Source organism: Globicephala melas, chromosome 3 (genome assembly GCF_963455315.2).
Source record: "Globicephala melas chromosome 3, mGloMel1.2, whole genome shotgun sequence".
NCBI classification, from domain to species: Eukaryota; Metazoa; Chordata; class Mammalia; order Artiodactyla; family Delphinidae; genus Globicephala; species Globicephala melas.
This window is the reverse complement of record NC_083316.1, coordinates 4180313-4193880: the sequence shown is the minus strand read 5'-3', so window position 1 is coordinate 4193880 and position 13568 is coordinate 4180313. Positions and strand designations below refer to the sequence as shown.

Sequence of the window (13568 nt, the reverse complement as noted above, 5' to 3'; positions counted from 1 at the left end):
AACATAAATATGTAGAAAACAAAAACCAAGGAAAGTCCTAATAAACCATGTAGGTAAATCTGCATAATCCTCCCCCAGCCCCCTTCCTGAAACTAAGCATCTGTTCCTGTGTGATTTCTGACCTACACCAAGGGAAGTGGGAGGAACCCACACACTACCTTTCTGACTCTCAAAATCCTCAAGTGTGTATATAATATCATTCACAGAAAAGAAAGTCTCTATTACATAGCAATTTGATGCTTTGAAGCAAATCATTCTGAGCTTTTAAGCATGCCAGAATCAATAGGAAATGTGCAATTTAAGTCCTGACAGGCTTTTTTTTTTTCCCTTTAAAATTTTAAAGTATTTGGTGAATACAAATTATCAAATCTCCGACATCTTATCACTTCTCAAATGTATAAAATGCTGGCTAGAAATAAAGTACAGGTCCTAATGTTTACACAGGTGACTGCTCATCTCTGAGAATAAACTTCTGTTCAGGGCCACCTCCCCTTTCGCTGACAGGAGACGGCCTCTGTCTGAGGACATGCGATTCCTAACGCTCCCAGAGCAAAGGAGCCACATACCTTTTTTGTTGTGCTAAATTCATAAACAACTTCTTTCTCTTGATCTCTCATCACAGGCTTTTTGGAGATGTTTCCCACATACACATGACTGCGAATGACAGGTAACAGGTCAAAGGACGACTCTGCGATCTTCTTCAGAGCCTCCGCTACAGCTCTGTCATAGGACTCCACGGCTTCCTTGGGGCTCAGGGGTGACTGTGAGACTGTACTGACGGCCAGAAGACGACGCCCCTCCTCCTCTGTCCTCACAGCTGCAGCCTGGGAGGGGTTCCTTTGGGGGCTCCTGCTGACACCCTCTGAGGGGGGCTCTGGCTCCGGGGACCCGCTGTCCAGGCGCAACCTCTTAGCACTCCTCGGTGTGCCCGCTGACAGTGCCCTTTTCCCACCTGAACACTGCGGAGGCTCTGGATCTCTCGACTTATCCTGCGTACAGTCACCACCAGAGCTGCCCCCTGCTTTCACAAAGGCGGTTGAGCTTGAAGTGATGGCTTTGAAGCCCCTGATGGCGCTGGCGGGCCCTGGTAGGTTCTTGGAGTCGGCCGGCGGGCCTCGCGTAAGCTGAATGTTCCCTTTGAGGATGCTGAGGGTGCGGGCCCTGGCAGACAGCTCTGGGTACATGGTGTCCAGGATCTTCACGGAATTCTCCTGGGGCGCTGCCACTGCCGGATGGGCAGAGGCGAACGGGGGCAGGCGGCCGGGCACGGGGACGGCGTGCTTTGGGGTCGCAGCACAAAACTGCAAAGGAGATGACAAGACCCTGTCATTGGCCGGGGCGGTGGACGGGGATGCATGTGGAGGAGAGGAGTGCCCCGGCTCCTCCAGCAAGGGGGACACCATAGGCGACACCGGGATCTCACACGGCGAAGAGATCGGGCCGTGGGGAGAGACGGGTGAGCAGGGGCTGGAACTTGACGTCAGTGGAGAGGCTGGCTGTGAAGTCCTCGGAGGCGTGGCTATCAGAGGAGCCAGCAACGGGGGCAGGGGGGGGCCCACCTCCTGCCGGATCTTACTTAGCGTGTCCGCACAGCAGTCCGCAGAAGTGGACGTGTCGGCGCTGGCTAGGATGGTCTGCGTCTGACTTCTCTGAGTTTTTCCGTTCCCTCTTTCTCCAGAAAATGACGGAGAAACTTCATTCTGAGTAGTCTCCATTCTGCTCGACGCTAACATCTTCACTGGTTTGTTTGTTTGATCTCTGTTTGAAATCTTTGATCGATTCTTATTTTTGCTCAGCGGCTCTAGTTTCGAATTATAGTACGTGTGATCAGAAGGAACCGTCTGAGTCTCAAAGTTCTGATCATAAATCTCAGAGCTAATCCTCACGCTGGGCTTAACGGGTCTATTCCGCAAACGACTTTTATCAAAGTTAGTACTCTGACCGCTGCTTGAAATATCGCCCTGGGTTCCGGCCACACTACTGCCACACTGGGGCTCCTGAGAAGGAGGGCCGGGGCGACCGGTCTCTGGGGACTTCTCCACGGAAGGAAGTGGAATGAAACCAGCTGCCAGCCCTTCTGGATCCGGGGAAACAGGGGCATCTTCAGCGGCGTCACACAGGATAACCTGGTCCACTTCTGGCATGAGAGCTACCCCATTGATGATGGTCCAGTTGTCCCCTTTCTCAATGACTAGATTCTGATCCTTATTTATCAGCACGTTTATAACCTCGGAAGTCACTGTAGAGATCTGACACTGAAACGCCACTTCCCCCGGCCCCACTCCCGGGGCAGCGCACAGGGGCAAGGGCTCCGGGGGTTCTGACGAGGGCTCTTCCTTACCATCCACTGGCCCGATCGCATCCAAGTTACCCGCAGATCTGCTCTGCGTGTTTTCATGTCCAGGTCCACCACTAGTGGGAGAACTGCCCCGAGTGTCCGAGCCGGCCGTCGGCAGGGGTGAAGAGGAGCCGGCTGTTTCCAGAGGCAGAACTTGCTCTTTCTCACGCTCCGCTGTGACGCTGTCAGGTGCATTTAAGAGCTGTAACTCACCAGCATCCTTCCCACCAGCGTCCTCCCGGTCGGGCTGCAGCTCCTGGTGGATCCTGGTGAGCACCTCAGGCAGCGTCTCCAGGGAGTGCTGAGCAAGCCGCCGCCTCATGTCCCTTAAAGGACAGTCGTCTTCCTCCGAGGAGCCGACGCACTCCTCAGAGGTTTCTAGTGTTTCCTCTTCACACAGTTGCTTTCTGTACTTTTCTCCTGACGGTTCACTTTGCTTTAATTCCTTGTTCATCCCTTTATTTAGGGCTCCCTTGTTAGAACATTCTGAAACAGAGTCCCCTGAACTATAATCTCTTAACTGACAACTTTCAAGAAACATCACGACCTCGGACGTGGAAAGTCCGTCTGTCTCGGAGAGCGCACTGAGGCTACAGTCCCGCAGAGCCGAGGTCAGGCACCCCACCTCGACGGAAGGTCTGGTCTCGGCCGCACCGGCGCTAGCAGCCCCCACGCCTCGTTCGGAGGCCCCACCAGCACTCTGCTGGCCGCCCTCCAGCCCGGCTTCAGGATCGTTCTCTCCCTCACTGCAGCTTGGCGCGTCACCCTCTTCTACCTCAGTGTCACCTCCGCCTGCCTCGCGGATGCCCGTGTAACAGTACAGGGCACCAGTGAGGCTGCTCTGCGGGACAACACGTTTCTCCTCATCTTTGCTGCCAAACGCTGGTGAAAAAGCAGTCTCTGTGGTGTCTAGAGCTTCAGGAGAAGCACCCCCGGGAATGTGAGACGGCAGCTGCGGATGCTCCTTTGGGCCGTGCTGTACAACAGACGGGTCCATTGTAACGGCCAGAGCCTCCCCAGAGGCTCTGACTGTGTCTCCAACAGGAAAACCTCTTGACAGCGTCACCTCCGTGGCTGGAAGTTTATCCACATCCAGCCTGGACGTGTCCACATTTGTGGCAGGAAGACACGGGCTCTGCTTCTGCACCTCTTCCTGCACTGTGGCTTCCGTCACGTCGTCTTGGTTTGGGACCAGGATGTTGTCAGAAGAGAAAGATAATGTACTATCTGTGGGATAATGGGAACTTTCTACTGGTAAAGAACCCCCTGGAGAATCAAAGTCTGATTTTCTCCAGGAGGAGGAAACTCCCAGGGCAGCGTTCTCTATAGCAGCTGCCTCCCTGCTTCTCGGTGCTGTGGGCGCTCTCTCCCCACATCTTGCTCCAGATGGTGTCCGACCAGCCCCATTATCAATGTCTGTCACTAAGGGGGGCTCCCTCCTAGACAGTCTCGAGGGTTCCCATCGTGCGCCCTGCATGGTTTCAGGCCGTGCCTGCTTGGTGATAACTGACACCTGGTTAGGCAACAAGGATGCAGGCGCCCTGAATCCTGCAGAACTGTTATCCTCTCCAGCACGTTCAGGCTTGCGTGCTGATCCTCTGCTTTCTGAGGACGCCGCCGCCTCTTGTTCACGTTCAGGTTGAGGTCCCAGCCTTTCTTCACCACTTCGCTGTAACAGATCACTGTGGTGCCACAAAGTGCTTTCACCAAAGCCAAAGCCACTCCTGATCAAGCCAGACTGAGGCCCTGCCGACGATGTGAAACCTGACCGACTCGGCGTGAGCTCGACCCTCGGACCTTGCCTTTCACCTGGCCCGCCTCTGGCGGCTCCCGAGAATCCTGACTGCAGGAGTGAGCAGATATCGTTCATGCCCTTCACAAGGGTCGTACACCCCACCTCGCTGCCCCTCTGACCATTAGAATCAGATGCCCCCGACACTGGGCTCAGAGCATGTAAGCTGTTCTCCAGATGGCCTTCTCCTATGGGACACTCCGGGGGCTCAGAATGTACATCTAGCGTGGTGAACATGGCAGCTTGTGATTTCTGCTCCAAACGATGCAGCTCGGGAGGGCCTACTTCAGTAGGAACAGATGTTTCAGCGTCATCCTCCAACCCAGAGGGAGTCCGGGGGTGACCGCAGAGAGATGAGGCCACGGGGGAAGACAACTCCTCTCCCAGACCGAGCACCGCGGCAACCAGCGCGGCCCCTGCTGCTCCTGGGGCAGAAGGGTCTCCCGAAATGAACCCTCGCATTGCTTCTCTTTCCTTCTCCAATTCTCCAGACAGTCCCTGAAAATGACCAGAAGTGGACAGACGACCTGATGCTGAAGTGACTCCATCAGTCAGTGTCCACTTGGTCACCTCTAATTTAGGTGATCCTATCACTCTGGACACTCGGGTTTTTCCTTCAGGTGCGCTGGGCTCATTCGATGGCCACGGGCCCAGGGTAGGATGACATGAGTCTGACGTCCCAAGAGCCGTGCCCTCCTCTACAGCCAGGCCGCTCGAGAGCTGCTCAACACGCCTGCTGCCCGTGGGTTGAGGACGTGTCTTCTCTGTCTGCACTGACCCATCCATCTCCCAAGCCTCTCTCTGTCCTCCTGCCTCATCCAAAACGCCTCTTTCTCCCTTGCTCACGAACTCAGATGACACCGTCCAGTGTTTCTCATGAGCGGAGGGGAACGTGGCTGCAGGTTCTCTCAGGTTTGCTGTAAATGTCCCAAACCCAACCGCTGTCACCTCACTGACTTCCAATGTATTTAGAGCTTGGGTGGCTTCGTGTGGCTGGAGCTTTTCCTCCCATGTTCCAGTTCCTTTACTTTTTCCAGATGAGCTAAAACAATCCAGCAATTCTGGTGTATCATCTTCTGAAACAGGCTCAGAATTCCTATGTTGGGCTGAATCATGATCACTGGAATCTGTACACTCTCCAAAGTAGATTTCCTTAAATATAAATGAATTACATTAATTAGTTAGTAAAACACTACTTCAGTCAACTAAACGCAACTACCAACTAAATGCATTAAAAAAAAGTGTGTGCTTCCTGAAGAATCTGAGGAAAGGGTAGTCCACTCTCTGGACTCTATCAACGGATGGGTAGGTCTCAATGAGCACAGCACTGCTTCTTCTTTCCTTAAAGAAGCCGCCTCTCCCCAGCGTTTCCTGCACTCACACTGCTTCTCCCCAAACGGAGAAGCTTCCCAGTTCTAATCCACATGCAGCCTAGGGTTAGGTCTGTTCTCCTAACTTCGAAGCAGGCCTCCTCTCAACTCTGACGTCCCCATTTTCTGGCCCAAAAGGCTTCCGCCTCTAGCTGCCCAGCCCCGCCTGCCTTCCCCGGCGAGCCGCAGGCTCTGGCCCAGGGCAGCTCGCCCCAGCGCCAGCCCGGCCATCGCTCTGGGTGTCACCCTGCAGACCCCTCTTGCCACACCTCATGCCTGTGCTGCACCCCGACACCTCTGCCTCCTCCACAGCCCCTGACTCCCGGTCTGCTCTGGAAGCCTCCCTCCCCGTCTTGAGTGGTAGAGACCACACGGCCCCCAGGAGAGCCGGTTCAGCCACCCGTGCCCCCTGGTCTGCGAGGCCCAGGGACTGACGAAGAGTCACCACCACTGACATGAACTTGCTCCCACTGGAGAAACCCTTTCCTCCCTTGGATGGATGCTAGGGCACCATCACCCCCTGGTCTTCCTCTGCTGTCCTGACCTCTTCTCCTCTTCTGTTTGGCCGCGTCGGCACTGACAGCTCTCCAGGACTGTCGGGACCCGACCCTCTCCTACACGTGCATTCCGGGGGGATGACAGCACGCAGCCCCGGGCCTCTGCTGGCCCCCAGGCTGAGGCACCCCGGCACCTGCGTCCACCCAGCCTGGCTCTGAGCACCAAGCCCACGGAAGGGGGTACAACTCGCACACGCCGCACCTGGAAATCCCGCGCACACCTAGCACCTAACATTCCTACGTTACCTCCCCGCCCAAAGAGGTTCTTCTTCTCTGTTGTTTCCAACATCCTCAACCCCCCACTCACCTAACAACCATACCGCAGATCTCACGAGACGTGCTGCTCGCTCAACCTCGAGACCTTTTCCAAACCAGTTGACTCAAATGCTACTACTGTTCAGGTGTCAAGAACTGAGGAAACTGCTGATTAAATGACTTCCCGACTACAGTCCTGCCTCCTTCCCGACTCTCCCCTCTCCCTCCCCATTCATACTGTGACTAAACGAAAACCTTCAAGTGGAACTCAACCATTAGCTCCACTTCTTTGGATCCATCGAGGATTTCCCTTTGCCTTCAGGATACAATGGAAAGTCCTTAGGACACACATGGACCTGGAGACCCGGTCTGGGTGAATGCCCCCAGCGTCAGGTTCGCCCTGAGTCCAACACCTCTGTGTAAACAGTTCCTCCAGCTGACACAACGCACCCCTCCACGCGCTCGGCCGGGACACCTGCTCGCTGGAGACGCTCCCGCCCGGCCTCCGCCCGGCCTCCTTCCAGCATGAGCTCCGTGTCCAGCTCCCTCCAGCAGCATGCTTCCCAGCAGCGCGGACTCCACCACGGCCGTTATGGGGGCAACCGCCACACAAGACCCCACCAGGGGTGACCACAGCCCATGTCACCTCAGCTTTCCAGTGTCTAGCACCAGGTCCAGAACGTAACAGACATGCATTATGGTTTCTCGAATGAAGGATGTGACTCAAGGAGTCATTTATCTGTTCCTTAAGCCAAAAAGCATACAAATCTGCTTTGTCAAGACTAACTTCCTAAAAAATTACAATAAACCATTCTGCAAACACACAAAAAGATGATGAATTCATTGCATGAAGGTGGGGAATTCAGCAACCTAATTGACCTGCATGCTCTATACATGGACTTCCCATCTCTGAAAGACTCCATGTCTGTAAACACTTGTTTAATTCACTCATTCCATATCTGTTGTGTCAGGCACTAAAGATAAGAGTAAGCAATTAAGACACAGGAGACTTACAGTACACTGTAGATTAAAACAATAAAAATGCACCCCTAGTACAAAATGAAAAAAGCCGTATATTCACGTGGACCCGAGGGCACTGGCCCGCCTTGTTAAATCCTCACTTTCCTCCCTGACAGCTGGTCTGAGATCCCGTAGCAGGATGGACAACATGGCCACCAAGTAATGCAAATACAAAGTGTCAACTTACAGGTGAGAGTGAGGACGGAAATGCACCCAGGTGTGGGGACGACAGCAGAGGGGGTGAGGGCACCGGGGACAGAAGAGGAGGGGGCAGCTTGAAGAAGTCGACGGCAGCCTGAAGATCTTCATCAAAAGAATGATCATGATCAGAAAAGTCAGCACGGTCATCCTCATTCCTCTGCGTTACAGCCTCAGGATTCCGGTCCTCTTTAAAGACACCATTGTCACGGCAAGCTGCTCCACCCAGCCTCTCTCTCCCCGCGTCTTCACACGCAGAGAAGTCGCCCTCTATCTCCATGGACAGCTCTGCCAGGCACGTCTGCACAGCTGAGGTCCTGAGAGGGCTACCCCCTGCTGGAGGGGGCACACCATCCTCCCTGGACTCTAAGTATCTGGGGTTTTCTTTGGCAGGTTTTTCTGTGGGGAAAAAATATATATAAAGAAAACTTAAAAAGAAAATCCTTATTTTAACAGTTCAAAATGCTTGCATTAAATCCAAGTAGAAACATTTTTAAAAGGCAACCAATCCCTTCCTAAAGAATAACCTATAAGACTTGAACATATTCCACAGAAGTATGCTTCCCTCACAACAAGCGAACGAGAAGACAGGCAGGTGGATGGTGAGATGCCCGTGTCCCATTAGCAGCAGGGTGTCCGTGCCAAGGCGCCCATCCACCGCCATGGTAACGGGGCTTGACGATGCCCTCATTCTCTTGGGAAATCAGCAGGACTGGGGAGAAACAGCTTCTGCATACAATGTGATAGGAAACACTATTTTCCCTGTCTAAAATCAACCTATATTAGACTACTCCATGACCATATTTGTATAATTCTCTAACTAAGGAACCTGACTAGGTCACATAAATACTTTGCATTATAATGCAACAAGAAAACTACTATAAAACGTTAGTTCTCTTTGGATTTGGATTTTGGTATACTGCAGTAATGGTAATTGTTAGTAAAAACATTGTGTCCTAGGAAATAACTAGAAATAACCATTTGTCATATTTGAAAGCTGTAAAAATATATTTTGCAGAAGGCCTCAGGGCTCCTTGGAGCAGTGTTTGATAACAGGGCTGGGGAGGGGAAAATACAAGCGGAGCCTTAAACAGCTTGCAGTACCAGAAGTAAAGAAGTACTCAAAACAGGACGGGACATGCCTAAAAGACCCAGGAGCCAAACTAAAGATGGTCCCAATAACCAAATCTGGAGCAATTTGAATAAGATAATGAAAGTACTGTATTATAACATACAGAATAAAAAAAAAAATTTCTGTGAGACTACACTGACAGAAATAGTGAATAAACAAGTAAGTGGTGAAAAGCAACAGCTCTTCCTTACTGAAGAATTCCAATTAATACACGTAGGAGGAATGAGGGAAATACAAAAAACACTATTAGAGTGGTAATCGTAGCAGACAAGATCCATCAATAGATGCTAAAATCAGTGGGCTACATTGGAGAGAGACAGAATAGCTGCAGTGTCAAAGCATCTCCCTCAAGATAATCAATGAATAAGGAAGCAACAGAAACTTTACATGCAGGAACCTGGCCGACACCACCTTAAACAAGCAATCAAGGTTAACATCCCCAGTGACAACGCAGACCCACACACACTCTCCCCTTGCACACTACTGGGGAACTCTTGCCAAAAATACACAGCCTCGCTCTCATACAAGAAAACATCCCACAAACCAAAAGATTCGTATTCTACAAAAGGGTCAGAGATGTGAGACAAAGAAAGAGCAGTAACTGTCAGACTGGGGGCAATTAAAGGAAGAATGACTGCTAAACGCAACATGGGGTCCTGGGATGGGAGGCGACAAAAGTGGGAAACTCGGTCTTCTGCGTACACCTGCCATATACACCTCCCACCATGTGTCTTCCAGTTTCCATGCATACTCCCTGACGAAAGGTGCTATTACAAAATAAAAAGCCAGATGTATTCACTGAGACTAGGAGTCACCCTGGAGGGAATGGAGTTCTGTATGAATTCAAGTACCCATCCTACTTTATTTCACTCTTTCAATGTGAGATTCAGGAGATATTAAAAAGTGAAGGCATATAGTGCCCAAAGTAAGCATTTCTACTGCATGTATGAAATGTACTTCTGGAAGCTTCTCTCTCACCTGGGACACATCTGCTGCCTTCACCAGGTAGTCTGTGTGTTGTATTTATACAGAGCCAGAGTTCCTTCAGAAGTAGTTTTACTTTTCCTGTGAAAGAGAGTAAAGTATTAAAGTCATGTCATTTGGCTCATTCTACACAAGGCCAAAACACAGTCCTGTAAAACCGGGATTTACTAGGGAATTAGAAAACCAGGCAACTTAAAACATCTTCCCCAAATTCAATCACTGCACACAATTCAGTTAGCTACTGATAAAAAGGTCTACTGATAGGCTGAATACAAACTCAGGTTTTTTTTGGAAGGTGGGGTGCAAACAGGGGTAGGACTCAAAAAACCAAATCTGCTTGTTAAAGGCCTTTATCACCGTTATGAATGCACAGTATAAATAAATCTTTGGTCTATGTATTTTCTACAGAGAGTGATAAGAGACTGGGGTCGGGGGGGAAGCATAGATACAATGACGGATGGAAGAGATTAGGGCTCCAGGTAGTCTACAAAGAACAAAGGACAGTATCCCTTCAGTTCCATGAGGCTATCAGAAAAGCCATCCGAGTTGACCATGCTGTCATTAACTTAGGGGCTTCATGGATCTTGGAAAAAATTTTAATGGCCTTAAGGGGAAATGGGAGGAGACAAAAATGGGTGTGTATAAACATGAATAGGGAGAGAGAATCACACATGAGCAGACACACAGAAAGAAGCATATGCTTCTATAAGGAAAGTGAAAACTTTGGAATTTTCATAAATATTTTTCAAACGGGTTTGATTTCCTAAAATGGTTAAGAATCACTGGTCCAAGTTGAAAGGCAAAGGGCAACTACAACAAAGACAGGCCTAATGAAAGTCATATAACATTAAGAATATTATACTATGGTTTTAAAGTCAACCTAACGTTAAGAAGACAAATTCCCAAAAATGTTCCAAAGCAAAACATATTCATAAAAATATAAACATGAACAGTTCGTGTCAAATATGCATAAAAAGACAACCCACACTAGTTAAAATTTAACTGAAAATAGCATTAAGTATTAGGTAATTTCAGTCCACCCCTAAGTTCTGTTATAGTTCATTGGAAGTTCTTAAACTGAATCATTTATTGAAAACACTGAAATCTCTAATCCAGTTCTAGAGAGGCTAAAAAGACCAACCTTTTAAACCAAAATTTCTACAAGGAGTCACAAATTTTGGAAGAGGTCAGCCCTATTTAAGTTGGCAAACTACATCGCTCTAAAAAATGAAGTCCATAGTAAGAGGACCAGGACAAATGGGGCACAACAACAGAGAAGTCTGAAAAGTTGGACATTTCCAACCTCTCCTGAGACAAATCAGCCACTGTCACTGTATGAGGTACATCCATTTTTGAGTTTCAAAATTCTATGATCAAGTAGTTTATCTACATTATGATTTAACCTACCCAAAAGCCTGCTTCCAAATACTGTAATCCCCTTTGCTTAAATGACCTGACCAGGATCCCTGCTTATTACGTATACCCAAAGCAGCAAACAAGGAACCTTAAAAAAAAGAAAAAAAGTTACTTTTCTATGCTTATGGAGGCTATTAACCAGAGTTAGGCCTATTTCAACTGAGCACTCATTCATTACTTCCAGTCTGACATAAAAGAGCTATCCATTCCCAGTAAAGCAGAAAATAATTTTCATTGTGGCATCATTAGTTGTGAAAACCTTTCAGCTGAACTGCACACCTTCCCCTTATCCTTTCAAATGCCTCCTTTATTAAAATCCAGGCAACTCTGAGTACAGTATTTCTGGACTTTCCTACTCCACTGATTTGTCAGTTTCCACGTGAATAGCACGCTTCTTTAAACACGACAGTTTTATAAGTATGTTTTAATATCTGTACAGGCATGAATGTGGCTCAGAATTTTCCTTTTCAAAAATTAAATTATTATTCCGAACAGCTATTCTTTCCGATAAGCCTTCACCATCTGGTTTTAGAGTGTATATTTATAAATACACATGGGGAAAATGCACATCTTTATGCCTTAAGTCTTTCAATCCAGGAACATAGCATTTACACATGTGTTCAGATGGTTTAGTTTTCCTTCACCGAGGCAGGCATGCTGCTTTCAGGTCTTTCCCTGGACATCTCAGGTCGGCTGCCACCTGAGATCTGGTCGTTCTTATTCCACCCGTTTTGATAGGCTAATGATGGCCCATTGTGCGTGTCCACTGTATATACCTGCACCTTCCCCAGCTCCTACACTTCTGTTTTCTTTTTTCCACATAGATAGTCACATCATTTAAAATGCGGACAATCTGACTCTTCCTTATTAGCACTCACAGCTCCTACTCTTTGTGTCTGCCTGGCTGCACGGCTTACGGTCTCCAGCACACACAGAAGGGATGGAACGAAAAGCAGGCTTGCCTTGTTTCTGACAGTAATGATTATGCTCTTAGGGTTTCACCTTTCTCAAGTTCAAAATGTTTTTTTCTATTACTACCTCACCAATTTTCTTTTTTAAATGAGGAATGGGTACTGAATTGAGATGATCCTATCATTTTCCTCTTAACCAGTTGTTGTGGTATTCCTGAGATAAATCCTTAAGTCGTAACTTGTCCATATTCTAAATTACTAATAGATTTGAGTTCTTAAGATTTTATTTAGTACTTTTGTAGCTTTATTCCTAAGTAACAGATTTCTGAGTCTTGAAGATATGTATGCATGTTATTCTTAATTGATCTTGGTACAGGGTTATGCTAGTCTAAGAGAATGAAACGGGAAGCATTCTACATTTTTTAAGTTCTAAAACCAAACAATAATAAAGACATCAGTTTTTCACTTCAGGCTTGCTCACCTGCAAGCCACCTAGATCTTCCATGGTGTTGGATATTTAACTATTTTTAAAATTTTCTTCTGGGTTATTTTTCTGTTCAGGATTGCAACAACTAGTCCATGTCAATTTGAGTATGTTTTCCTACAAAATGGTCCATTTTATGAACATGATAAAATCTGAATATAAATTTGTAAATTAAAAATAATTCTCCAAATGTATTTTTAAAGCTTTCTCAGTCCTGGTGCGAGTCGGGTTTTGTTTCTTCCTTTCTTGATCAGATATGCCAAAGAGCTGTCACTTTCATGAGCATTGCAAAGATCCAGTTATTAGTTTTAATGGTCCCAAATCAAATGCCTTGTTTCCTATTTCATTAATTTATGTTTCCCTCTTCATCAATTCCTTCCTTCTATTTTCCTTAGGTTTCTGCTGTATTTTCCTACCTTCTTAGTCATTCATTTTCTGTAATCCTTGCTTCATTTTCTGTAATTCTTGCTTTCTAACAATCGCTTAAGACCACAAACCACTCACTGAATGCTATATTGACTATATCTCAAAGATTTTAATAAATACTGCCCTGCTTTTGTTTATTTCCAAAACATTAGTATTTCAGTTTTTATTTTTTCTGTTATCCAAGAGGGGTTTGTATTTATTATGTGTGTTATCAGGTTTTCAGGGTGGAGGTAGGAGAGATTTTTATTAATATCCTATGAAATATCAGTATCTTCATATCTCCTATTAGATCGTAGCTTTTCGTTGTCTAGTAAATAGTCAGCTTTTATATATGTTTGAAAAAGTATTTTAAAGAATTCAACGTTTGTGGTTTACGAGTTATATGTAAATCATCCATCCTGCAATTATGATTCCAATTTATCTCCTATTTAAATTCTTGCTTTTACTCTGTATTTCTGAGAAACACACTGAAGCCTCCCATGAAAACAGATTTGGTTATTCCCCCTAGAATATCCAAGCATTTTACTTGACATAGTTTTATGCTCGAAGGTCATAAGAGCAGTATCTTCTTGACGAATGGTACCTTTAATCAATCTAAATATTTCCTTTTAATCCATGTAAATTCATTTCTAGGTGCGAATTATTTCTTTGTCTTGTATTACTGCTTTCAAGTTAGCATCTGCTT

General features: G+C 47.4%; 1 protein-coding gene across 2 annotated transcripts in view; it reads right to left on the bottom strand.

The window, feature by feature from the left end:
- Positions 1-13568, bottom strand: part of ICE1 (interactor of little elongation complex ELL subunit 1) — a 58775-nt gene that overhangs the window by 20122 nt on the left and 25085 nt on the right. Inside the window, exons 1-4 of one of the 2 annotated variants that reach the window (XM_060295643.2) lie at positions 11054-11271; positions 9641-9727; positions 7520-7929; positions 567-5282 (exon numbers count right to left, since the gene is read on the bottom strand). In XM_060295643.2, the coding sequence (XP_060151626.1) occupies positions 567-5282; positions 7520-7810 (5007 nt within the window). In that variant the 5' untranslated portion in view covers positions 7811-7929; positions 9641-9727; positions 11054-11271. Of the gene's footprint in view, positions 1-566; positions 5283-7519; positions 7930-9640; positions 9728-11053; positions 11272-13568 lie in introns of those variants that run through there. The other variant, XM_030856541.3, reaches the window with a different exon arrangement.